At 52.5% G+C, this 24,137-nt stretch overlaps 2 protein-coding genes across 2 annotated transcripts in view; both read left to right on the top strand.

The window, feature by feature from the left end:
- The window catches only part of DLGAP4 (DLG associated protein 4), a 200,636-nt gene extending 197,434 nt beyond the window's left edge, over nt 1-3,202 (top strand). The window contains 4 exon segments of the mRNA XM_036824561.1: nt 371-460; nt 462-503; nt 505-528; nt 1,383-3,202. Of these exon segments, the coding sequence (XP_036680456.1) occupies nt 371-460; nt 462-503; nt 505-528; nt 1,383-1,601 (375 nt within the window). The 3' untranslated portion in view covers nt 1,602-3,202.
- Nucleotides 3,203-15,307: 12,105 nt separating this feature from the next.
- MYL9 (myosin light chain 9) lies at nt 15,308-23,171 on the top strand. Its single transcript, XM_036827064.1, has 4 exons — nt 15,308-15,439; nt 18,633-18,842; nt 21,322-21,483; nt 22,387-23,171. The coding sequence occupies exons 2-4, from the start codon at nt 18,659-18,661 to the stop codon at nt 22,557-22,559; spliced, it is 519 nt and encodes a 172-aa protein (XP_036682959.1). The 5' UTR covers nt 15,308-15,439; nt 18,633-18,658; the 3' UTR covers nt 22,560-23,171.
- The last annotated feature ends 966 nt before the right edge of the window (nt 23,172-24,137 follow it).

The following is a 24,137-nucleotide window of genomic DNA, read 5'->3' as shown; positions in this document are numbered from 1 at the left end:
CCTGCCTCCTCCCTGTGAAATGAGACGAGTTGCCTGCCTGGCATACGCTGAGGCCATGAGGGCTTTCCTCACTGTAGCCCTACGGTGGTGGGCGAAGGCCTCAGTCCCCATGTGTGTGCAGGACCCACTCTCATGATAGGACTGGTCTCTCTCCCTCCCAAAGCTCTCCACCATCAGGGCCAGCAGTAATCGGGAACTGGGTTTCATTCGCTCATACAGATACTGAACCGACCCAGGGAACAGGAGAGTAAGACACAGGCCCTGCAAGAGAACCCAACCAGGGCTGGCAGAGCTAGGAGACAGTACTTGGGATGGGGTGCAGGACCAGCCTCTGCCCTGCTTGCCCCACTGAACCCCATCTGTCCCACAGAACCCTGATGCCAACCCACGTCCAACAGCCCAGGACCTGGCAGGGTTCTGGGACCTGCTGCAGCTGTCCATCGAGGACATCAGCATGAAGTTTTGATGAACTCTACCCCCTCCAGGCCAACAGCTGGCAGCTGGGTGGAGACCCCCGAGAAGAGGAAGGTGAGCATGGAGCAGGTGGCGGAGGGGAAGTCCAGGGACAAATTCCTGGTCGGCAATAACGCTGGCCACAATCGGTCAGTGCTGCTTGGCTCCCTTCTCTGTGTGTCGTCTTTGAGCTGGGGGCTCACGTCCATCAGTGGGTGCGGGGATCCATGCTCGGCGCTCGTCCAGCATGCCACTCGCTCTGTGTAGTTGAGGCTGCCCCCCCCGAAGCATGCCTTCCTGCCCTGCATGTTCAGAAAGTGGGAGACACGTGCCCACAGCCCAGAGCACTAGCGTAGACACAGCCGTTGGAACCCTGGAGGTAGAAAAATGGTCCTTCTGCTAGGACCACGCTGCCCAGGAGTTACAGGGGTCTGGACCCGATTCTGCCTCCTGGGCCAGCCTCTTCCCTGAGGCTCAGGCTTCCATCTGTAAAACAGTGGCACCCAATGACCCCTTTGGTTATTGGTTACTGGACTGTGGCCCTTTTGAGTTTTGATCGCCTAGAACAGCATGTGAAATGTGACCTGGGAGTCAGAGGTCCTGAACTTAAATCCCAACTCTGGCCCTATGATTCCTGCGTGAATTTCAGGCTCTCAGGGGTTCAAAGCAGGGGTGGGAAGAGGTGATCTGTCTGTCCCTTCCTACTAGAACATTCTAGGATTGTAAGCTTGCTTTTTGCTCCTATGCCTTGTGCTATTCCCACCATCATCGCTTCTTGTGGCTTCCTGCTTCCAAATGTGTGTTGCTTGTGCCCGATGCGGGGAAGCTGGGGTGGAGGCTCCAGCTGCCAGCATACGGTGGGTGGTAGCGCCACACAAAAGGTGGCACCTTTATTTTATTTTTCTTCTCTCCTCACTGTCTCACTAAAGGAAGAGAAGAAACCACCCCCTCCGGTCCCAAAGAAGCCAGCCAAATCCAAGCCGGCAGTGAGCCGCGACAAGGCCTCTGACGCTGGAGACAAGCAGCGTCAGGAGGCCCGCAAGAGACTCCTGGCGGCCAAGCGGGCGGCTTCCGTGCGGCAGAACTCAGCCACGGAGAGCGCGGACAGCATCGAGATTTATGTCCCTGAGGCCCAGACCCGGCTCTGAGACCAGGAAGCAGGAAGCAAACAATTTTAAGTCATTAAAAAAAGAAACCTACAAACTAAATGCAAAAGGAACAAAATTTTCTCAACCTTTAGTATGGTTATTCTGTCTAGAGACCCTGAGCCAACTTTCAAATTGACGCATACAAGGGCTCACAATTTGGCTTTTTTGGGTCCCTCCCAGCTTTAGGTTATGAAGACTTCACACAAAAAAATCAACAGAAACACAAAACTATAAAACTTTTTTTCCTCTTGCTGGCCGTGGTGGACTAGATAGATGGACTTCGGCAACGCCCCAGCCCAGCCTCCAGACTACGGTCTTTTTACTTGCTCTATCTAATGAGAACTTAAACTAGCTTGTTTACAAGATGACGACAGCCCAAGGGCAGCTTTGGGCACCTGCCATGTCCTTCCTCCTTTTCCTGGCTACCCCAGCTCTGACCTTGGAGTTTTCATTCTTACATTTTTCTCTTTTCCCTTAAGAGCTCACACAGGGGTCACCATCCTGACTATTGGCTTTCTGGTTCTCAGCCCTTTTTGTGGGTGAGCCCAGAGGACAGAGAGATGGACGCGCGTCCCCTCCCCCACCAAGTGCTCACACACGCAGATGTAGGTTCCTCTCAGCAGAAGCAGCCCTCCCACTGTGATCTGCCAGCCCTAGGCAGCGTCAGGCGGGTGACTCGCCTCTCTGAGACCATGAGGAGGGCTGAAGTCTTTGGGCGGGGGAGGGGAATGAGATAAAAACCACAGCTTACCACACTCCAGACTCCCGCCTTTTTCTTCTCTCCAGCCCCTTCTTCCTTCAGCAAAATGTATGACTCAGAGTGACTTGCAGGGGCCACTCAAGAGAGGGACCCCATTTTCCAGGGGTCATGTGTCCCTGGCCGAGCCTGTGTACAGTACCCGAGGGGCGGGCGGCTGTGTCTGTACGTATGTGTACATATGCACATAGACCTTAGAGTGTATATTTAACAAACGCCCCTCTGCTCACCCATGCCCACCAGCGCCACCGCTGGCTCTCGGGGGCACCTGGCAGGAGGCGGGTGTGTGAATAGCATATATTTTTACATGTACTATATCTAGGTGTGTGTACAAGTGTGTGTAAAAATATATACCTTGTGTGTAAGCAGCCCCCCCTTTTTTTGTCTCTCACCTGCCCCCCACTCCCCGGCCATGGGCCCATCTGCCCGGCCTCTGAGTTTTCTATTTTTTTACCCCAGTCATCCTTCTCTCTCCCCTGCCCCCCAGCCCCACTCCCAGGGTGTCATGAGCCCTGAGCTGCAATGGCCCAGGCCTGCAGGGTGAGGTGGGGGGCAGGGAGGGAGAGGGCGAGGCCAGGCCCGCAGCAAGCTCCGTGCACGAGGGCTGCTCTCCTGTGGCCACGGCTGCGGCACTGGAGACGTCCTCGTGTCCAGCACCTGCCACAGGGGCCCCGGGTGAACTGCAGGCCTGCTCTAGGGCCCATTCCAGCTTGGCCGCCGTCTGTGACCTTGGGCAAGTCACTTGACCTCTGTGTGCCTCAACTTCCTCCTCTGTAAAATGGGGACAGTCCCCGCCCCTCCCTACCTCACAGGCATGTTGTGAGAATAAATGAGGTAACGTGTACCACGGGCTCATGGTGTTATTGCAGCGGGACGGGCCAGGCTGGGATGAGGTGGGTGGAGTGGACGCCCCAGGAGACAGCCAGACCCCTTCCAAACGGCAGCTCCTTGGAGACAGGCTGACCGGAGTGCAAACTGTAACGCCAGCTCTCTCATGCACCAGCTCTGTGATCCCGGGCAAGAAAACTAAGCTCTCGGTTCCCTTCTCTGAAAGATGAGTGTGTAACATCTGCCTGACCAGCTTCCTCCAGAGAAATAAATGCTTTATCGTTGCTATATGGGAGCTGAGATGGGCTGCCCACTCTGACAACTCACGCCCCCTCCGTAGACCCCGACTGCGTGCGCTTCACCCGGGACGGGGCACTCGGTACCCCAGCAGCTGCCTGCACCCTGACAGTTACATGCGTTGGATGCACTTCCTGAGCACCTGCCCTGCTCGTAGAGCTCAAGCCCCGGTGGGGGAGACACGGAACATGCCATAGGTGAGTTCCAGTCTACAGCAGATGGTAGGAAAGGAGATGCAGCACAGTGAGGCTGTGGGAACCCATGACAGCTCCGCCAAACCCGGGTCAAGGCTGAAGGACAGTGGGTATTAACCAGCTTCGGGAGAGGGGGATGGGATGCAGGGCAGAGCAGGAGGAACAGTAGTGCCCATGTCTGGTGGTAAGAACGTGCGTTTTAGAAAGTTCTTGGGCCCGGCCGAGCTGCAGGCACCTGGTCTCCTCCCTTGGCCCAAAGCAGCGGAGATGCTGCTGACCTCAAGCCCAGGGGAACTACCTTCCCAGGAACTTTGTTCGGGCTGCCCTGCCTTCCCCAGAGGGGCCGCTCGTGAGCTCATCTGAAGCCTGTGGGTCAGACCCCCTGCGCTAGGAGTGCTGTGCCCTCACATCTAGATCCTGGTAGTGGTGGCTGAGTGTCCAGTGACCATGGATGGCTCAGATTAACTCCTGGGGCTGGCACCTTCCTGGACCTACCCCTGCCCTGAGACATGGCTGAGGGTGACTCGAAGGTAAGTGAACGGGTTTCAGGTTGCCTGGGCACTGAGCCAGATACTCAGAGGTGTGAGTGAACACAGGAGGCGGTCACGCTGCACTTGACCAGCGAGCACCCAGCTCTACTCCTGACGGGCCTCGGGGAACTGGGTGGACCCTTACCCCTTCAGAGCCTGAGTGTTTCCGCAGCAGCAGGGGAGGGGCCTTGAGGGTTAGATCAGGGTCTCAGGGAGGGTCCTGCACTCCCTGTATCAGAGTACCTGGGCCCCCTCTGCCAGCCCTGCTGGTGCAGCAGACGAGAGGCCCACCCTCCCCAAGTTGAAAGAATAGTTTAATGTCCTTTACCCAGAATCACCCACTCAAGATTTTGCCATATTTGCATTGTTCCTCTCAAGGACGTACACAAACATCCCCTCACCTTGAGCCATTTAATAAGCTGCACATACCACGCTGCTTCACCCCAAATACACCAGGCGACACCTAAGAATAAGGACATTCCTACGTGAGCACAATACCACTCTTACTCTCTAATTTAACAAACGAGTGACCCTCGAGCACCTCCCTTACCCAGGAGGGCACTTGGTGCCCAGACATTAATACCAGCTAAAGCAGGGCCATACTCGAAGTGCCCCAGCAATGTCCTCCATGGATTTTCCTTTGTATCCATCCAGGATCCAGTGAAGGATCATTCACTGCTTTCAGTTATCATGTCTCTTTAGTCTCGTTGAATCAGAAACAGTTTCCCCACTTTTTTTTTCCATGACATTGACATTTTTTAAGTATCCAAGCATCTTAGAGAATGTTACATAATTTGGATTTCTGTTTTCTCATGACTCAGATTAAACAGTCTGAACAAGAACATGGCTTAGATGATGTCCCAACTCCTGTACTCTGTTCTATCAGGGAGGCATTTGTCATTTCAGGGAAAGGCCGACAGCAGCTTCCCAGAGAAGCTGGGAGTGAGTCCTCGGTTTCTGCATTTCCAAAGCACAATCCTTGAGGGAACAGGGCCAAACAGAGACAGAAAGCACCCTCCTGAAGGCTGCAGGGTGCTGGGGAAGAGGAAAGGGAGCAGAGCAGGAGACTGTTCACCGTCCCTGGGTCCCTGAGAACCACCCAGAGGCTGCAGGTCAGAGAGCAGGGAGGCCCAGGTTCCCCTGTAAACCTCCTGCTCCCCCAAAGTTTGTGGGTCCCCAAGCCTTTCAGAGTCCCCACCCCATAGCCTGAGAGCAGAGGAAGAAGGCTCGGCCGTAGCCAGGAGCAGCACAGGGCTCAGGGGCCTTGTGGCCAGGCCAGCAGGACAAAGCCATTGTCACCAGTGGCCTGAGATCCAGAGACCATGAGGACCCCCAGACCAACTGAGATGAAGTTCCTACCACCAGCACTGGAATGGGGTTTATAAAAGAAACTTAAAATGAAGCTGTATCAGGACTTCTCTGGTGGTCCAGTGGGTAAGACTCTGCACTCCCAATGCAGGGGACCCAGGTTCGATCCCTGGTTGGGGAACTAGGTGCCACACGCATGTCGCAACTAAGAAGTCTGCATGCCACAACTAAGAGATGCCATGCCACATCTAAGACCTGGCACTAAATAAATAAATAAAAATAAATCTAAACACAAAAATGAAGTTGTGTCTCCTACCGATATGAATCTGGCTGATCTGAAAAACCAATGTGGTCCCCACTGTCTCTTCCTCATGGCAGCCAGAGGGACTCCTCGAAAATCCCCCTCTGCTCAGGACCCTTTGAAGCCTTCCCAGTACCAGCAAGAGAAAATCTAGCCTCCTCACCTTGGCCTTGGAGGCCTATGCCCACCTTTCTAGGTACATCTCCCATGGGAGCCCATCCCCTGCTCTCTGCCTTCCAGCCTCACCTCAGGCCTTGCACAGGGAGCCATGGCTCCCCCACCAATGCACCTATTCTTTCCTCAGCTCTCAGGCCAGCTGCCATTTCTGCAGTGAAACCTTCCCAAAGCACCTCAGCCAGGCCAGGTTGGTGCAAACCCCCTGCTCTAACTATTGGAGCTGGACAGTCACTTCACTTATCTTGCTTTGTTGCTGTCACTGACCCTTAGATCTGTGAGATTACTTATGAATATCTGTCTCCATCAGGAAACATGGGCTCCCTGAGGGCAGGAATAGAGTTTTTTTCACTAGTCTCAGTGCCTAGCACAGAGGAGAGCCTCAAGAACTGTTTTCTAAATGAATGACCTTGTTGCAGGGAGTAGAGGTGGGACTTCACAGAGAAGGTAATATTTGAGCTGGGCTTTGAAGGATGAGCAGGAGTTCCCCAAGCTGTGGCAGTGAAGGGCACAGCAAGCAGAGGCAGAAGTGTAAGACTGTGCTGCTGCTCAGGGAAGGGGTGGTGCTGGACAAGCCTAGAATGCCAGGTTAAGTAGTAAGGGCCTTTACCAGCTTTGAACAGAGCAAGGACACTTCCTTCCACAGAACCCAGCTTCCCATAAGACAGGAGCCCCCAGTCCCAGCCTCCATGGAGCCATGGTACTCTGTGACCCAGTCAGCACCAGGGTTTGTCTCTAAAACATGTCAGCGGACCCCAGGCCTGGTGAAGCCCTGTGACCAACAGGGGACATGGGCCCTTGGAGACCCTCAACTGCTAATGGCTTTAACCTTCTACAGACTGACAACTCCTACATCTAAATCTACAACATGTACCTTTCCTTGAACTTTGCACTTCCCACTCACCACCTCCACTTAGACGTCTAACAGGTAATCTCAAAGTTAACACATTCACCAACCAGTAAAAGGAAGTGAGAAGGGTTAGAAAAATCACCATTTGACAACCATCAGAGTAACAACTGGATCATCAGTACGTGTTAAAAGCCATGGGTAAAAGTTTGATGAGGAACAGAATATTTAGTCTCAAAGGAGCGCACCCCACAAATTACCTATTAATGAACATATTAATTATAAAGGGGAAAAATAGTAATTTTCTGATGAATAAATCTGGCAGACACTAGATGGCCAAAGTTAATTTTTCCCATCACTGGTAATAATAACATCATACGTGTTTCCTGATAAGATGCACTGGGAAGAGTACAGCATCACTTCTGTGATATTCCTGTCAAAAATCCATAACCTGAAGCTAATCATGAGGGAGCACCAAGTAACTGGCCGGGACTCTCCAAAAATGTCAGTGCATGAAAGACATAGAAAAGCTAAAGGACAGTTCTAAGGGACAGAGATTAAAGACATTTCAATAGATGCAGAATAAACATTTGATAAAACCCAACACCCTTTCATGATAAAAATGCTCAACAAATTAGAACATCCTCAAGCTGATAATGGACATCCAAAAAAAAAAATCCACAGCTAACGTGTTTAATGGTGAAAGACTGAAAGCCTTCCCCTCAAGATAAGGAACAAGACGAAGAGGTTCACTCTTGCCACTTCTATTCAATATTGTACTGTAGGTTCCAGCCAGGGCCTTTAGGCAAGAATGAATAAATGAATGAATGGATGGCATCTAAATTGGAAAGAAAGAAGTTAAACTACCTCTATTTGCAGATAACATGATCTTTCATATAGAAAACCCTAAGGTATCCACAAAAAAATTATCAGAGCTAATAAATTAGTTCAGCAGTGTTCCTGGAAGCAAGATCAATATACAAAAACCAATAGTATCTCTACTGTGATATAATAAATAATAAATATTTGGTCTTCGTCCCTAGTTCCTGGTACCCAGCTCCTGAAACCCTTGGACTCTCTGAAGTGATGAGAATCTTTTGTATGCTAACGGCAGGACTGGTGGCTGGGGGCCCCTAGATAGCTTCAGGATGGGGGCTGGTTGCTAGAAAGACCAAGGCATGGTTAGAGGGTTAGAAATTTCAGCCTCATTCCCCAACTTCCAGGGAGGGAAGAGGGGCTGGAGATTAAGTCAGTCCTAATGGCCAAAGATTTACTCATGCCTCTGTAATGAAACCTCCATAAAAACCCCTACACAACAGAGTTTGGAGTGCTTCCAGGCTGGTGAACACTTCAAGGTGCTAAGAAGATGGCATCCCTGGACAGGGCATGGAAGCTCCCTCCTTCCCCTGCCCCCACTTTGTCCTGTGCATCTCTTCCATTTGGCTGTTCCTGAGTTGTATCCTTTATAGTAAACTGATAATAGTAATTCAACTGCTTTCCTGAGTTCTATGAGCAGTTCTAAGAAATTATTTATCCTGGTGTTGCAGGAAGGGGGACCCCTTCCAGGGCCCAAGAGTGGGCTCTTGTCTAACACTCAGAGATGAACTGTCCGAGGAGACACACGTGCTGACAAAGCAAAAGAATTTATCGGGAAGGGGCGCCCAGGCAGAGAGCGGTAGGGTAAGGGAACCCAGGAGAACTGCTCTGCCACGTGGCTCAAAGTCTCAGAGTTTATGGTAATGGGATTAGTTTCCGGGTTGTCTCTGGCCAATCATCTTGCTTGGCCCATAGTCTCACTCGGGATCCTTCCTGGTGGCATGCTCATCTCTCAGCCAAGATGGATTCCAGTCCTTATCGGGACTTCCTGTTGTGAGACAACTCAGGCAAGCGAGCCTGGCTAAGACTGGTGGTTTTGGTCAACAGTTCCCTAACAGTGGCGGGGAGGGATGTGTAGTAATCCGCAATTTGTAGTCAAGTTGGACAAAAGTGTGGGTATCCTGGGTCTGATGTGAGGGAAATCTTGTGGGACTGAGCCCTTAAACCTGTGGAGTCTGACACTAACTCCAGGTAATTAGGGTTAGAATTGAACCAAATAGTAGGACATCCAATTGGTGTCCAGAGAGTTGGAGAATTGACTGGTGTGAGGAAAATACCCACATATTTGGTGTCAGAAGTATCGTGAGTAAAAACAGTTCAACTACCGGTGAACACACTGAAAATGAGTTTAAGAAAACAATTCCATTTACAGTAGCATCAAAAAGATTAAAACACTTAGGAATACGTTTAACAAAAGAAGTACAAGACTTGTAAACTGAAAACTACAAAACATCATTAAGAGAAATTTTAAAAGATCTAAGTAAAAGGAAAGGCACTTCATGTTCATGGATCAGAAGACTTAATATTGTTAAGACGGCAATCTCCCCCAAATTAACCTACAGGTTCAGCACAATCTCTGTCAAAATCCCAGCTGCCTTTTCTGTAGAAATTGACAAGCTGATCTTAATTGATATGGAAATGCAAGAGACTCTGAATAGCCAAGCAATCGTGAAAAAGAAGAACAAAGTTGGATGAAACACTTCCTGATTACAAAACTAAAGTAATCAAGATTGTGTGGTACTGCCATAAGGGTAGACATATATATCAATGAAGCAGAACTGAGAGTCCAGAAATAACCCATACATTTATGGACAACTGACTTTCAACAAGAGAGCCAAGAAAATTCAATGGAGAAAGAATAGTCTTTTCAGCAAATGGTGCTGCCGACAACTGGATATCCACATGCAAAAGAAGGAAGTTAGACCCTTACCTCACACCATAGACAAAATTAACTTAAAGTGGACTAGAGACCTAAATTGAAGAGCTAAAACTACAAAACTCTTAGGATAAAACATAGGTATAAATATTTACAACCTTGGATTAGGCAATGGTTTCATGGATATGATTAAAAAAAGGCACAAGAAACCAAAGAAAAAATAAACTTCATCAAAGTTAAAAACATTTATGCATCTTTAAACAAACCAAAAAATGAAAAGATAACCCACAGAATGGGAGAGAAGATTTGAAAATCATATACCTGGTAAGGGTGTAATAGCTAGACTATACACAGCAACTTTGCAACCCAACAACAAAAAAAGAATCAAATTTTAAAATGGGCAAAATATCTGAATAATCATTTCTTCAAAGATATACAAATGTCCAATCAGCACGTGAAGAGATGTTCAAGATAACAAGTCTTTAGGGCAATGCTAATCAAAACCACAATGAGATACCACTTCACACCCAATAGGATGACTAGAAGACTAGTGTTGGTGAGCATGTGGAGAAACTGGAACCCTCACACATTTTTGATGGTAATGTAAAACAATGCAGCACTGAGGAAAACAGTTTGGAAGTCCCTCAAAAGTTTAAACGTAGAGTTAACAGATGACCCAGCAATTCCACTCTTAGATATATATCCAAAAAAGTGAATATATACATTCACACATAAACTTATACGCCAATATTCATAGTAGCATTATTTATAATAGCCAAAAAGTGGAAATAACCCAAGTATCAATCAACTGATAAATATGTAAACAAAATGTGGTATAGCAATAGAATGGAATACTATTCAGCAATAAAAAGAATGAAGTACTGATACATGTTATAACATAGATGGACCTTGAAAACATTATGCTAAGTGAAAGAAGGCAGTCACAAAAGGCCACATATTATATGATTCCATTTACATTAAATTGCCAGAGTAAACAAATCCAGAGACAGAAGGTAGATTAGTGTTTGCCAGGGGATGAGGGGAAGGGGAAGTGGGGAGTGACTGCTAATGAGTATGTTGATTCTTGGGGGATGATGAAATGTTCTGGAATTACATGGTGGTGATGGTTGTATAACTCTGTGAGTATTCTAAAACCACTGAATTGTACACTTGAAAAGGGTGAATTTTATGGTATATAAAAATTATATAAATTAAAAAAATTATTTTAAACAGAGAAGTCCACAGAATGGAAGAAAATTTTTGCAAATCATATTATCTGATAAGGGATTAATATCCAGAATATATTAAAAAAACTCTTACAACTCAACAACAAAAAAAACCTGATTTTTTTTTGGGGGGGGGCGGTCATGTCATGTGGCATGTGGGATCCTAGTTCCCTGACCACGGATCAAACCCGTGCCCCCTGCAGTGGAAGCATGGAGTCTTAACCACTGGACCACCAGGGAAGTCCAACAACCTGATTTTTTAAATGGGCAAAGAATTTGAACAGACATTTTTCCAAAGAAGATACACAAATGGTCAATAAACACATGAAAAGATACTTAACATTAGTTATTATGGAAATACAAATCAAAACCACAATGAGATATCACTTCACACCCATTAGGATGACTATTATTAAAAAGAAAGAAAGGAAGGAAGGAAGGAAAGAAGGATGGAAGGAAGGAAGGAAGGGAGGAAGGAAGAAAGAAGAACAGAAAATAACAAGTGTTGGCGAGGATGTAGAGAAATTACAACCCTTGCGCACTGTTGGTGGGAATGTAAAATGGTACAGCTTCTGTGGAAAACGGTATGGTGGTTCCTCAAAAAAATTAAAAACAGAATTACCATATAATCCTGCAATTTTGGTTCTGGATATATAACCCCAAAGAATCAAAAGCAGGGACATGAAAAGATATTTGTACTACACCCATGTTAATAGCAGCATTATTCACAACAGCCAAAAGGTGGAAAGAAGCACATGTCTGGTGACAGATGAATGGATAAGCAAAATGTGGTCTCTCCACACAATGGAATATTATTTAGCCTTAAAAAGGAAAACAATTCTGACATATGCTAAAAAATGGATGAACCTTGAAGAAATTATGCTAAGTGAAATAAGCCGGTCACAAAAGGACAAATACTGTTTGATTCCACTTATATGGGGGACCCAGAGTAGTCAAATTCATAGAGACAGAAAGTAGAATGGTGGGTACCCAGCAGCTCAGGGAAAAGAATAGGGAGTTACTATTTAATGTTTACAGAATTTATCAATAGTTCTGGAGATGGATGGTAGTGATAGTTGTACAACAATGTGAATGTACTTAATGCCACTGAACTGTACACTTAAAATTGGTTAAAATGATTAATTTTGTTATTTTACCATACACACACGCAAACACACACACAGAAGGCGATCAAAGAAATATGATAACCTTGGATTGGCTATTGGACCAGAAAGAAATTTTTTATAAAGGACATTATTGGGATAATTGGCAAAACTTGAATATGGATTGTAAATTAGATAACAGTATTAAATCGGGACTTCCCTGGTGGCAAAAGAATAAGAATCCGCCTGCCAATGCAGGGGACACGGGTTCGAGCCCTGGTCCAGGAAGATCCCACATGCTGCGGAGCAACTAAGCCTGTGCGCCACAACTACTGAGCCTGCGCTCTAGAGCCCGCGAGCCACAACTACTGAGCCCACGTGCCACAGCTACTGAAGCCCACATGCTTAGAGCCCCGTGCTCCACAACAAGAGAAGCCACCGCAGTGAAAAGTCCACGCAACGCAACAAAGAGTAGCCCCTGCTCGCCGCAACTAGAGAAAGCCTGCGTGCAGCAACGAAGACCCAATGCAGCCAAAAAAAAAAATTAAATTAAATCTTTAAAAAAACATAGAATTAAATCAATGTTAAAATTTTCCTGATGTTTACAAGGATATATTGTACAACATGGGGAACATAGCCAATATTTTACAGTAACTATAAGTGGAGTATAACCTTTAAAAATTGTGAATCACTATATTGTACACCTGTAACTTATAATACTGTACATCAACTATATTTCAATAAAAAAATTTTTTCCTGATTTTAATCACTGTATTATGGGTATGTAATATAATCTCCTTTTTAGGAGATACTGAAGTATTTCGGGGTAAAAGGGCTTGATGTGTGCAACTTACTCTCAAATGGTTGGGGAGAAGGATACACACACACACGGGAGAGAGTATAATAAAGCCAAATGTTAACAATTAGAGAATCTGGGTGAAGGTATACAGGAGCTCTTTGTACAGTTCTTATAACTTTACTGTAAGTTTGAAACTATTTCAAAGTAAAGTTTTTAAAATTTGCTATGTCCAAAACAGAACTTCTGATCTCTCACCAAACCTGCTCCTTCCATAAGAGACTCATCTTAGAAAATGGCAGCTCTTTCTTTCCAGCTGCTCAGACCAGAACCCTTGGAGTCTTCAAGTCTTCCTTGACTCTCACACACATACCAATCCATGCGAAAATCCTACTGGATGCAACTTCAAAATATGTCCAGATGGGAATTCCCTGGTGATCCAGTGGTTAAGACTCCACGCTTTCACTGCCGAGGGCCCAGGTTTGATCCCTGGTCGGGGAAATAAGATCCTACAAGCCGCACTGCATGGCCACCCTCCCCCCCGAGCCAAAAGAATATGTCCAGAATCCCATCACTTCTCCCACTGCCACCGCACTAGTCTGGACACCTCATCCTGTTGAATAGCTCCTCACTGGTCTCCCTGCTTCCCCCTCCCCAACCCCAAAAGGGATCCAGTTAGAACGTAAGCCAGAGCATGCCACCCTTCTGCTCAGAACTCTCTGATGTCTTACAGCGGCCTACGAGTGTAAGCAGGTAAGTTAAGGGGTCCCTGGAGAAAGAGAACCAGGAATGGCTTTCTTGACATAAGAGAAGCCATTTTGGCCTAAGTCATTTTGTGATCTAAGTCTGGCCACGATGCTTGCCCTTGAACAGGTCTCAGTAATTAATGATCTTAAGAGAACAAAGGAATGCAGGAACAGAGAAAAGGCAGTCAAACAGTAGTGCAGTGATAAAGCAGAGTCCTAGTTCCTCCTCAAGGGATAGGCATAACTTGTCTTTTGAGTTCTGCAGGGACTAAGACCCCCACCCCAGGTGGAGGACAGAATGATGCTGCTGACCTTCCTGACTTCAGCTAAAGCTTGGACCTTGGCCCCATTTCCATGTGGATTTCTCCTCTGCTCAAGCCCCTTCATGAATATGCATGTACCCTTAGCTTAAAACTTCCCCAGTTTTGCCGTTCAGGGAAACACTGCTTTGGGAAAGATCACCAGTAAGATTCTCCTTACTGGCTGCAAGTAATAATAAATCCTTCCGTCTCCTGATCTTTGGCTTGTTAGTGTCTACTGGCTTGACACCCACCAAGAGGCAAACCCAGTTTTTGGGTAACACAAGGATCCCCGGGCTAGGTCCCTACTGCTTCTCAGACCTCCTCTCCCCCACCCCCCTCCCCTCAGTCACACTGACCTCCCGCTGCTCCTTGACCGTGAGCTGGGCAAGCTCCCCCTACAGGGCTTCTTCCTCTGTGGCTCACTGGGCTGGCCCACTCCCTCACATCCTTCAGCGCTGCCCAAATGTCACTTCCTGGGAGGCAGCCCCACCTCCTGTTACTCTCTCTCCCCTCACCTAGTTTTATTCTCCTTCAAGGCATTTATTTCTACCCTCCAAGCCATGGAGCTACTTGTTCATGGTATCTCCCTCCACAAGAACAAATGCTTCCTGAGTGCAATTACTTGAGTATTTGCCCCAGCACCCAAGCACAGTGCCTGGCAGGTAGCAGGTGTCAGTTAATATTTACAGAGTAAGTAACTGGGCGTTGATAAGTTCCCTTGGGAACGTCCGTGTTGGATCAAAGGGGAGAGAGAGCGGGGCGGGAGTCCAGGTAGGGGCTGATGGGTAAGGTGCTCCTTCACGGGTCAAAATGATGGACCTGATGCCCGATGGCACAGGGGATGGGTCTGTCCTTCCAGACTCCATCCTTCAACTCAGGCCAACAAGAGGGGGATAGGGGGTGCAGCCCCTTTGGCAAGGATGCTCCGGGGGTCCCCTAGCCCCTGCTCCTCTCGCTGGCTCCCCAGGGTCTACGTGGGTCTTTCTGGCCACTCTTTCACTGAATTCTCACCACCACACTCCCATTTTACAGGTGAGGAAACTGAGGGCACCTAGAGAGAATGACTTGGCTGAGGTGGGCTGTCCCCAGTGCGGTCCTAACCGAACTTTCACGTGCGCCCCACACCCCAGGAGCCTGACTGCTGGCTCTGTATGAGGATAGTGGGTTCTCTCTGACACGCCTCTTCTCTGGGACTGGAAAAAAGCCATACTTGGCCTGGTGGAAGGAGGCCCTCGCCCGGGAATGGGCCAGGCAGCTGGCCTTTGGGGGAAAGATGGGGGTAGGGTCTGAGGACTAGAGGCCCCTGGATGTTCTGCCGGCCTCGCAGGAGACTAAGGGCCGGCCCAGATAAACCCGCTTCCCCGGGCAGTCCAGGCCCCCTACTCAGCCCTGTCACCTCCCCGGTCCACGATGGGGAAGGCCCTGGCAGCCTGGGGGTTCACCCGGGAACACCCCACCTCCCGGGCCCGTGGGTCGAGGCCAAATAAGGCTGGGCTGCCGCGGCCCCGCCCCCGTCCCGCCGCCGCCGCCGCAGCCGCACATTCTTCTGCCTTGTAAGGCCCGGCGCCGCGCCCCGCCCCGCGCCCCCGCCGCGCCCAGCCCGGACCCCACCGACGGCCCGCCAGCCCCGTCTCCGCACCCGCTCCGCGCACCGAGCCAGCGCCTTCTCCGCACCAGGTGGGAGCCCGGCGGCCCGGGTGGTCTAGTGTGGGCGGTGTGACGGCCGCGGCCCGAACTTGGGGACGCAGGGAGGTGTCGGAGGGCCTCTGGGCAGGGACAGCTCGTGGGCCTGGCTGGGGCTGCGAGGTTGCTCGGTCTGACGGGGATTCTGGCTGGGTCTGGGCAGCAGGGAGACCGTTCCCGGCTCTGGAAACCAGTGGGCCTATGGCCAGGGAAGACTGTATGGGCCCTGCCCCTTCGCTGTGCGGTTAGAGGTGCCAAGCCCAGGACTCGGGATGCCCGGGAGGACGGGAGGACGTCGTGGCTGCCGGTGTTCCCTGCCCTAGGGGACCCATGTGTGTCCTCCAGGGCGTCCGTGTCCCATCCCCCATCTGCTGGGGCAGGAGAGAGGGATGGAGACCGGAGTAACCCCCCCCCCACACACACACACACATGGAGGCTGTGTGCCGCGCCCCGGGGCTTGCCCACCCTGAGCCATCTGCCCACCTGGGCCTGCTGGGTGGGGAAGGCGCGCCAGGGGCCCTCTGCGGGCTCACCCCACCCCCCGGCTGGATAAGGACCTGGGCTTCAGGACCTGGTCCCCGCTCCTCCCCAGCCCTCCAGCTACTCTGGCTACTCTCAGGAAAGGGTCAGATAACTCTGCCTCAGATGAGGTGACTTTACCAGCAAGGCATCTGGCACTGCCAGCCATAGGGACCATGAGGTAATGGGGGACACAGGCCTTGTCTTTGCTGTTACGGTGGGATTTCAGGCACCAGAAAGGGGGAGGTGGCACCTAGCTGCAGCAGGCCAAGTACCCGCTATATCGGACCCCCCGTGGTTAGGGTCCCCAGGAGGAGGAGGGGATGGCTCCAGGGGCTAAGAGGCCAGCCTGTCTCTGACCCCTGTCCCTCAACCAAGACTGGAAACTGCCTCTGGTCACAAAGAGTCCTCAGCCCCTCAGTAGCCATCCGCCCACCATGAAAGGCCATTTGCCACCCCCAGACCCAACCCTAGCCCAGGGGTCCTGGCTTCCAGTTGGACTCTACCCCTCTCGTGGATACACCACTTCTCGGGCCTCAGTTCTTTTAATCGCACAGTAAGGGGCACCCCACTCTCCCCACCCTGCTTCCCAAGACTGCTGGGATGGACAAACTGTACAGTTCAGTGCTCCAAGCCCTGTCATGGCGCCTCAACAGAAGAGGGCGGGGATGGGGTGGCCAGGGAGGCAGGGGAGCCCAGCTAGTCTCAGAGCAGTGGGTGAGCTCTTGGCCACTCCCGCCTCTGGTCGTGGCTTCCTCTCTCATCCTGCCATGTCTGCCCTAGAACTTTACGGGGGGCTGGAGGGGGGGGAGTGACAGTGATGATAACCGTCACAGCCTCTGCTGGGCACAGTGGACTTCTCCTCGGCTGCCTTCTGTGGGTGCCATGAGTCAAAGTTCCCAGAGAACACCTGGCTCAGGGAAGGAGTGGGCCCCTCGAAGCGCTAACCACAGGACACAGTGGCACTCCCTGCCGCGACAGCACCATCCCACTCCCACCCAGGTCAAGGGTGGGAAAGGCTTTTGTCTACCCACCCTGAACCACAGGAGAAACTCTGAGGGCCAGGTGTGTCAGTCCAGTGGGACCCAGTGGGACAGTCTATAACTATAGGCAGCTGTGGCTCTGGGGAAGGGCTGGGGCTGGCCAGTGTCCCAGCTCAGGGTTTAAGATCTCAAAGGCCAAAGACGGCAAATGGCTTGAACAGGGTCATGGGATAAAGGCCTGGCGACAGATCGAGGAGCACTTAAGGCTTCCTGCAGATCCTCGACAAAGGGACTCAGGGCAGAGGAAAGAGGGAGGGCAGCAGTCCTGGGGCCTCGGCCAGGCCCACAACTGCCCCAGCTGAGGGGCACATGGCCCTAGGTCTTCAGGGGCACAGTCCCCACTAGCCATGACAAGCGTTCAGGGAAAGAGCCCCTTGCTGGGCCTCAGTTTCCCCATCTGTACAGTGGGGCCAGCAGACTGGCTGCAGTTGCCTTCACAGTCATTAAACAAGCATCTATGAGCACCACCGTGGGCTTAGGTTTAAATCGGGGGACTTAACACCAGCCCTGATTGATTGTGAAGGAGAGAGACCTTTAAGTGCTTACTGTCAAAGCCAGGGTGGGGGAACTGCTCCCCAAGGGCTGTCGGAAGAACTGGGCTGGAGAAGGAAGGGCATTCCAGGGGGAGGGACCAAGAAGGAAAGTCGGGGGGTGGGGGGGAGGTGTCTGGGGAGCAGACATAGATGGCAGGAGGGATGCCATGAGGGGTGCCGCGGCCAGTCAGAGAGCAGGGCAGGAGGGGTTCACACAGGGCCTTTGATGCCAGGCTGAGGGGCCAAGACTTGCTGGGGGAGGAGAGGGGATGGCAGGAACCCTCAAGGGTTTCAAGGTGAAGTGTCTGGGTCTGTATGCAATGGGTGAGACAGGCTGGAGGCTCGGAGGCCAGGTCTAAACAAGGGTGACAGGAAGCTGGGGTTCTGAGCCGGGGGGAGCTTTATGCTCCTATAAACACTGAGGAGTGAGAACAAGGAGTAAGGCACAAATCAGGTCTATCTCCCACCCCAAGGGGCTGGTCAAGTGTGGGCAGGTGGGGGGAAGGGAGACTGCCCAGAGCACTGGCCTTCCAGAACCTCCAGAGGAGGGAGGGCAGAGAGACGGGGAGGAGGAGAGGATGAGGAATGTCAGGAATGCAGGGCCGCTGACCCAGCTCCTTCCTGCTGGTGGGGGCAGGGAGCCTCAGAGCCTCTTACGAGGCAACCCACCTTGTAAGCCGGAGAGAGAGATGGACAGTGTAAATGCTATTAAGGCTTAAAGGAGATAAAGCACGGAAATGGTTGGCACCGAACCCAATCCTAAGTGTCTTACCCAAACAGTCACAGCAAAAATAGCTTCCTCTGTGCCGGGCACCATGCCAGGGGCTTCTTGGGCACTAAGTCAATTAATCCCTTCTGCTGGGCACTCCTATCCCATTCCCAGATGAGTATACTCACTCAGAGAGGTAGAGGAAGTTGTTTTAGATCACACAGGGCCAACGCTGTATGCTTTTGTGATGAGCTGGGTGGCAGGAGCCCCAGGCCTATGGGAGCACGAAGACCGGCCCAGGCACTGACAGCCGAGCAGGGGTAGGCCAGAAGATTCTCTGGCCTGGGGTCACAGGCTCTCCCACTTACACCCACTGCCTACAGGAAAGCCCCACACGCCCGCAGCCAAGATGTCCAGTAAACGGGCCAAGGCCAAGACCACCAAGAAGCGGCCACAGCGGGCCACATCCAACGTCTTTGCGATGTTTGACCAGTCCCAGATCCAGGAGTTTAAGGAGGCCTTCAACATGATTGACCAGAACCGAGATGGCTTCATTGACAAGGAGGACTTGCATGACATGCTGGCCTCGCTGGGTGAGCAGGGGCGGGGTGTGGGAGTCCAAGTGGGCCCAGCAAGGGCTGCAGCTGGAGCAGGCAGCGGGGCTGCTCATCCCTTACGGAACACTTCCTGTTTACTGACATGAGGCACCCACCCTGGAGAGTAGCTGCCATCACTTTCTCCATTTAGCAGGTAGGGAAACTGAGGCACAGAGCAGTTCACCACTGGACTTGAACCCAGACAGGCCCACTCCAGGGCAGGACTGCCTCAGGCAGATTTGTGGATTGGGCTGCCCAGTACCATTTCATTTAAAGAAAGGGATCAGCAACTACAAGAAAGTTTGAACTGCATGGACTTTCCATTGTACAATGGGGAAACTGAGGCCTTAGAAGGGAGGCCAGGGTATCTGCCCCCCTCCTTTAGAGGTCACCTGTGTCAGGCTCCGAGAGGCTGACTCCAGTGATTTCCCCAGAATCAGAATCAGAGCTGAAAGGTCTCAGGAATCTAGTGCATCTCACCATTGCTCAGATGGGGAAACTGAGGCCCAGAGGCCAGGCCTCCAGACGCCAGCCCGCAGCCTGTGGCTCTGCTTCCACATCCCTCCCCATGTGCTAGCCACAGACAACCACCCTCAACCCAAGTTCCTGGTGCCCCCTTCATCCAGGTGAGAGCATCTGGGCCAGACACTGGCTGGGGGAGGGGGTGGTCTCTGGCAGTAGAGGCTGCAGCCTATGGCCAGATAGGCCTGAGTCAGTCCCTGGCACTGCCCCTCACGGCTGGGCAGTCCCGCTCTGTGCCTGTCTCCCCTCCTGTGCAATGGTGACCGTGGCCCTTGTGTGCACCCCCAGGGTGTCTGGTGGGAGGAGCAAGCAATGTAGAGGGAGCCGGAGGGCTGACATCACACACTGCCCCCACCCTCGGCACCACACCTCTCCCAGCTTCAGGCCAGACTCACCTGAAGCCTCCCTCCCTGAGGAGGTCACTGGCAGGAAGGAGGACTGAGGCCTGGCGAGGGGAGGAGCTGTGAGTCCCCATGTCACAGCTCTTCGGGCCTCAGCCATCCCATGGGGACACAGCAGAGTGTGTGAGGCTCAGAGGAGACAGGGACACAAAGACTCCTTCCCATTTATGAGGCAGCGCCTGCAGCCAGGGCCCTCAACCCCAGAGACGTGATGACAGTCCTGGGCATCTACCCAGAAAAATCCTCACTCCTGTTTGTAGCTCGTGTCAGTGAGTCCACAGATCAGTCGTGGCCTCTGGTTAAGAACATCATCCTCTGGGAATCCCCTGGTGGTCCAGTGGTTAGGACTCCACAATTCCACTGCAGGGGGCATGGGTTGGATCCCTGGTCGGGGAACTCAGATCCTGCATGCCGCACTGGCATGCCCAAAAACAAAAAAAAAGGAACATCATCCTCAGGTTAAAAAACAAGAGCAGCAAATAATAAAATAATAACAAGCAGCAGCTCTGCAGGTATTATCTTAAATCTCAAAGCAATCCTATTAGGTAGGTGTGATTATCATTCCCACTTTATAAATGAGGAAACAGCTAGGAAACAGCTGAGCCTCACACACTCCGCTGTGTCCCCATGGGATGGCTGAGGCCCGAAGAGCTGTGACATGGGGACTCACAGCTCCTCCCCTCGCCAGGCCTCAGTCCTCCTTCCTGCCAGTGACCTCCTCAGGGAGGGAGGCTTCAGGTGAGTCTGGCCTGAAGCTGGGAGAGGTGTGGTGCCGAGGGTGGGGGCAGTGTGTGATGTCAGCCCTCCGGCTCCCTCTACATTGCTTGCTCCTCCCACCAGACACCCTGGGGGTGCACTGACTCAGAGAAGTTAAGTAATCTGCCCAAGGTCACACAGCTACTAAGTGGTAGAGTTGGGATTTGAACCAGCAGTTGATTCAAATCCATAGGGCCAATGCCAATCATTGTTCTGCCCATTTTACAACCATTGCCTTCTTCACCTTCACAGTTCTCCTCAGAGGCAGGGAAAACAGGCATAGAGCTGGGATTCAAACCCTAGCCTGTGTGGCACCAAAGGTCACTGGTTTAACTACTTTCGAAACTGTGCCTGGGACCTGGGGTCTGGCTGCCTGGCTTCAAATGCTGGCTCTACTCCTTACTCGCTGTGTGACTAAGGACAAGTCCTAACCTCTGGGCCTCAGGTCCCACACCTGTGAAGGGGGATAAGAATGCTGACCTCACAGGTGGTGAAAGTTAAAGCGATAAGGCACATGGAGCACGGGATGCAGTGAGCGGTCAGCAGATGGGGGGCCCTTATACTTCAGTGAGCGTTACCCATGGCGGACATCCAGACCCCAGACCTGAGGAGGAAAGTGGTCAAGGCCACCTGCCAGGAGAGCGGGGAGGGAGCAGTCAGAGAGCCGGCCGTCCCAGAGAGATGCTTTACAGTTTACAAACGTACTGTCTCCTGTCTGTGGGGCCATGAAGGGAGGGGACAGGGAGGAGGGAGGGGACGGGAGGTGACAGCAGGCACGAATGGCCCTCCCACCACAGGGAAGAACCCCACGGACGAGTACCTGGAGGGCATGATGAGCGAGGCCCCGGGGCCCATCAACTTCACGATGTTCCTCACTATGTTTGGGGAGAAGCTGAACGGCACGGACCCCGAGGACGTGATCCGCAACGCCTTCGCCTGCTTCGACGAGGAGGCCTCAGGTCGGCAGCCTCTGGATGGAGGCCTGGACAGGGCTAGGCCTGCACACCTCCCTGAGGGCACCCCCGCGTATGCCGGGGGGACCTGGCCACGCTGGGACTTCAGGGCCCCTTGCTCCCAAAGGCCAGAACAGAAATCACCCATTTATGTTGCCACAACTATAAAAGCTATGCTCCTTTCTTGTTTTCTCCCCCAGATGCGAGACTAAAACAGCCCACATCCACCAAGCTTTCCCATTTCCTAGTTCACCTGTTGGCCCAACGCACTAGGCCTCTGCTTTCTACCCTTCCAGACACCAAACCATTTCAGGCCCTCTGGCCAACGAGGCACAGAAACCAGCCCCCATCCTCAAATCTTCCAAAGGGCTTCTATCTCACCGCTGGTTTCTCCCAGGGACAGGCCAGAGCGACGCTGGCAGTAGTTGTTTCAGCAGTTTCTCAGGGGCCACAGGCACACCACTGGCCTAAGCGTGTTCGAACATTTTCCTGACTGCCGTCACAGCCCCTACCAGGCTGGCATATTTTCATCCCTATTTTCCAGATCAAACAGGCAAAGAGAGGTTAAGTAACTTGCCCAAGGTCACACAGCTAGAAAGAAGGGGGGGGATCAGCATTCAAACTCAGGCAGTGGAACTCTGGGGCTCAGGCTCTTAAAGCAGGACACAGCCAGCAACCACCACCCCCCCGCCGCCAGCCCCAGGTCCCCTGCAGAAACACCTCGCCGACAGTCCCACGGCGGAACTCTTCCCTCTGGCCCTAGCGACCTTGAACTGAACAGAGACCAGGGCTGTGGCTTTTCCTGGCCCCTCCCGGGTCTGAAAGGACTGGTGGGGGCCCCAGGGGTAGAGGGTGTTAGGTGTGTCCTGGCCCGAGTCCCTGTCTCATGGCCCTGGCCCTGTCCCCCAGGTTTCATCCACGAGGACCACCTTCGGGAGCTGCTCACCACCATGGGCGACCGCTTCACAGATGAGGAAGTGGATGAGATGTACCGCGAGGCGCCCATTGATAAGAAAGGCAACTTCAACTACGTGGAGTTCACCCGCATCCTCAAACATGGCGCCAAGGACAAAGACGACTAGGCCAGCGCAGCGCCCCCGTGCCCAGGCCCGCGTCCCGGTCACCTGCTCCCTCAGACACTGTCCGCACCGGCTCTGCCCACAAACCCGCGAGCCCACAGGCCCCTCTCGGAGGATCCTCCCCCTGAGGGGTTAGGGTCCCAGCTCCCAGTGGAGGAAACGGGCTGAGAGAGTGCAGTGCCAGGCAAGGGGCACAGCCAACGTGAGGCGGGTGTTCCCCCCGTGACCCTCCAAGGAAACCCCATCTTCTTGGGAACTGGGCCAGAGGCTGGACCTGGAGGCCCCAGGGGAAGGCCCCTCAAGAGAGCCCAGGCCTCGGCTGTTGCCCGCCCACTCCCAGGCTGCTCCCCACGGGCAGGGCCCTGCGTCCTGGTCTGGGGCACCACTTCACGTGCAACCCTGTGCAGGGCATGAAAGCCCTTCCCCAGCCACCGCCACAAGCACACGAGCCTCACCCAGGCCCCCTCTCAGAGGACAGGATGCCAGTCCTGTCCCCTACACCCTGCCCAGCCACCAGAACACGCGCCACCCGCCGGGAGCGCGCTCCAGGAGATGCATGTCGGGTGGGTGTTTGTCTCGGCGAGGCAGAATGTCTAATAGAAGGCTGAGCACTGCCTTGGGTCTGTGTGTCTGTGACTGGGGTGAAGTAAAGGAGCCCCTATGCCCCAAACACCCTCCCACCCTCTCCTTCCATCCCCTGGGGCTGCCCCGATCCTCTCCAACCCGGCCCCTGGCCCAGGGAAGGCTCAGCTGAGACCAGACCAGCAGTGGGGAGCAGACAGAGGTGAAAAGCCCTCCTGGGAGGGAGAGGGCAGAGTGCGGAGGACCCACAGGAGTCACCACAGCAAATCCCAGTGGGGGGTCTGGGCCTCTGAGGGGGCAGGGGTCAAGGTCACAGCTTTCAGGACTACAGCCTGGATCTCCAGGGTCACCTCAATGCTCCTGGAAAGTCAGGTGGTCCTGGAAGAACAGGGAGGCTTTGGGAACAGTGAGAAGGGCTCATCCCATTAGCTTAGGGATGGAGATGAGAATGAATGGATTCCTTGTGTGGGCAGCTCCAGGCAGCTACCAGCTGTGTTCTGAGCTGCACCCGCCACAGCTGGAGGGTCAGTTCAGCCACGACCAGCAGCACAGCAAGCCACAGCTTTTCACATCCCACACGTGCAAGAGACAGGCAGGACGGGGGTCCCTGTTACATTTGAACGATGGGGACACTGACCACGGTGCCTGGAGCATAAGAGGAGGGGAACTAACGGTTGAATGAACAGAGAGTCAATAGGGACAGAGACTGCCTGAGGTCACCCAGTGGGTCTGGGGCAGAAAGAGAGCTGGACCTTGGCCTCTGGACCTTCCATGGGGCTCAGGCCTGGGCTGGACACATCCCACCTGACCCCAGCAGGGAGCAGGTGCTGGGCCCCGCTTGGTCCTGCTGCCTTCCCTAAGGGTCACCCAGAGCCAGCCAGCCACAGTGCACGACAAAGGTCTGAGATCAGAGCCAAGGGAGCACTGAGCGCTAAGGGGACCCTGCACTGGCCCAGGAGGCCTAACCTCCCACAGGCCTCTGCCCCTATCGGGGCGCCA

Source organism: Balaenoptera musculus, chromosome 15, assembly GCF_009873245.2.
Source record: "Balaenoptera musculus isolate JJ_BM4_2016_0621 chromosome 15, mBalMus1.pri.v3, whole genome shotgun sequence".
Lineage (NCBI taxonomy): Eukaryota > Metazoa > Chordata > Mammalia > Artiodactyla > Balaenopteridae > Balaenoptera > Balaenoptera musculus.
This window is presented reverse-complemented; position numbering and strand designations above follow the sequence as displayed.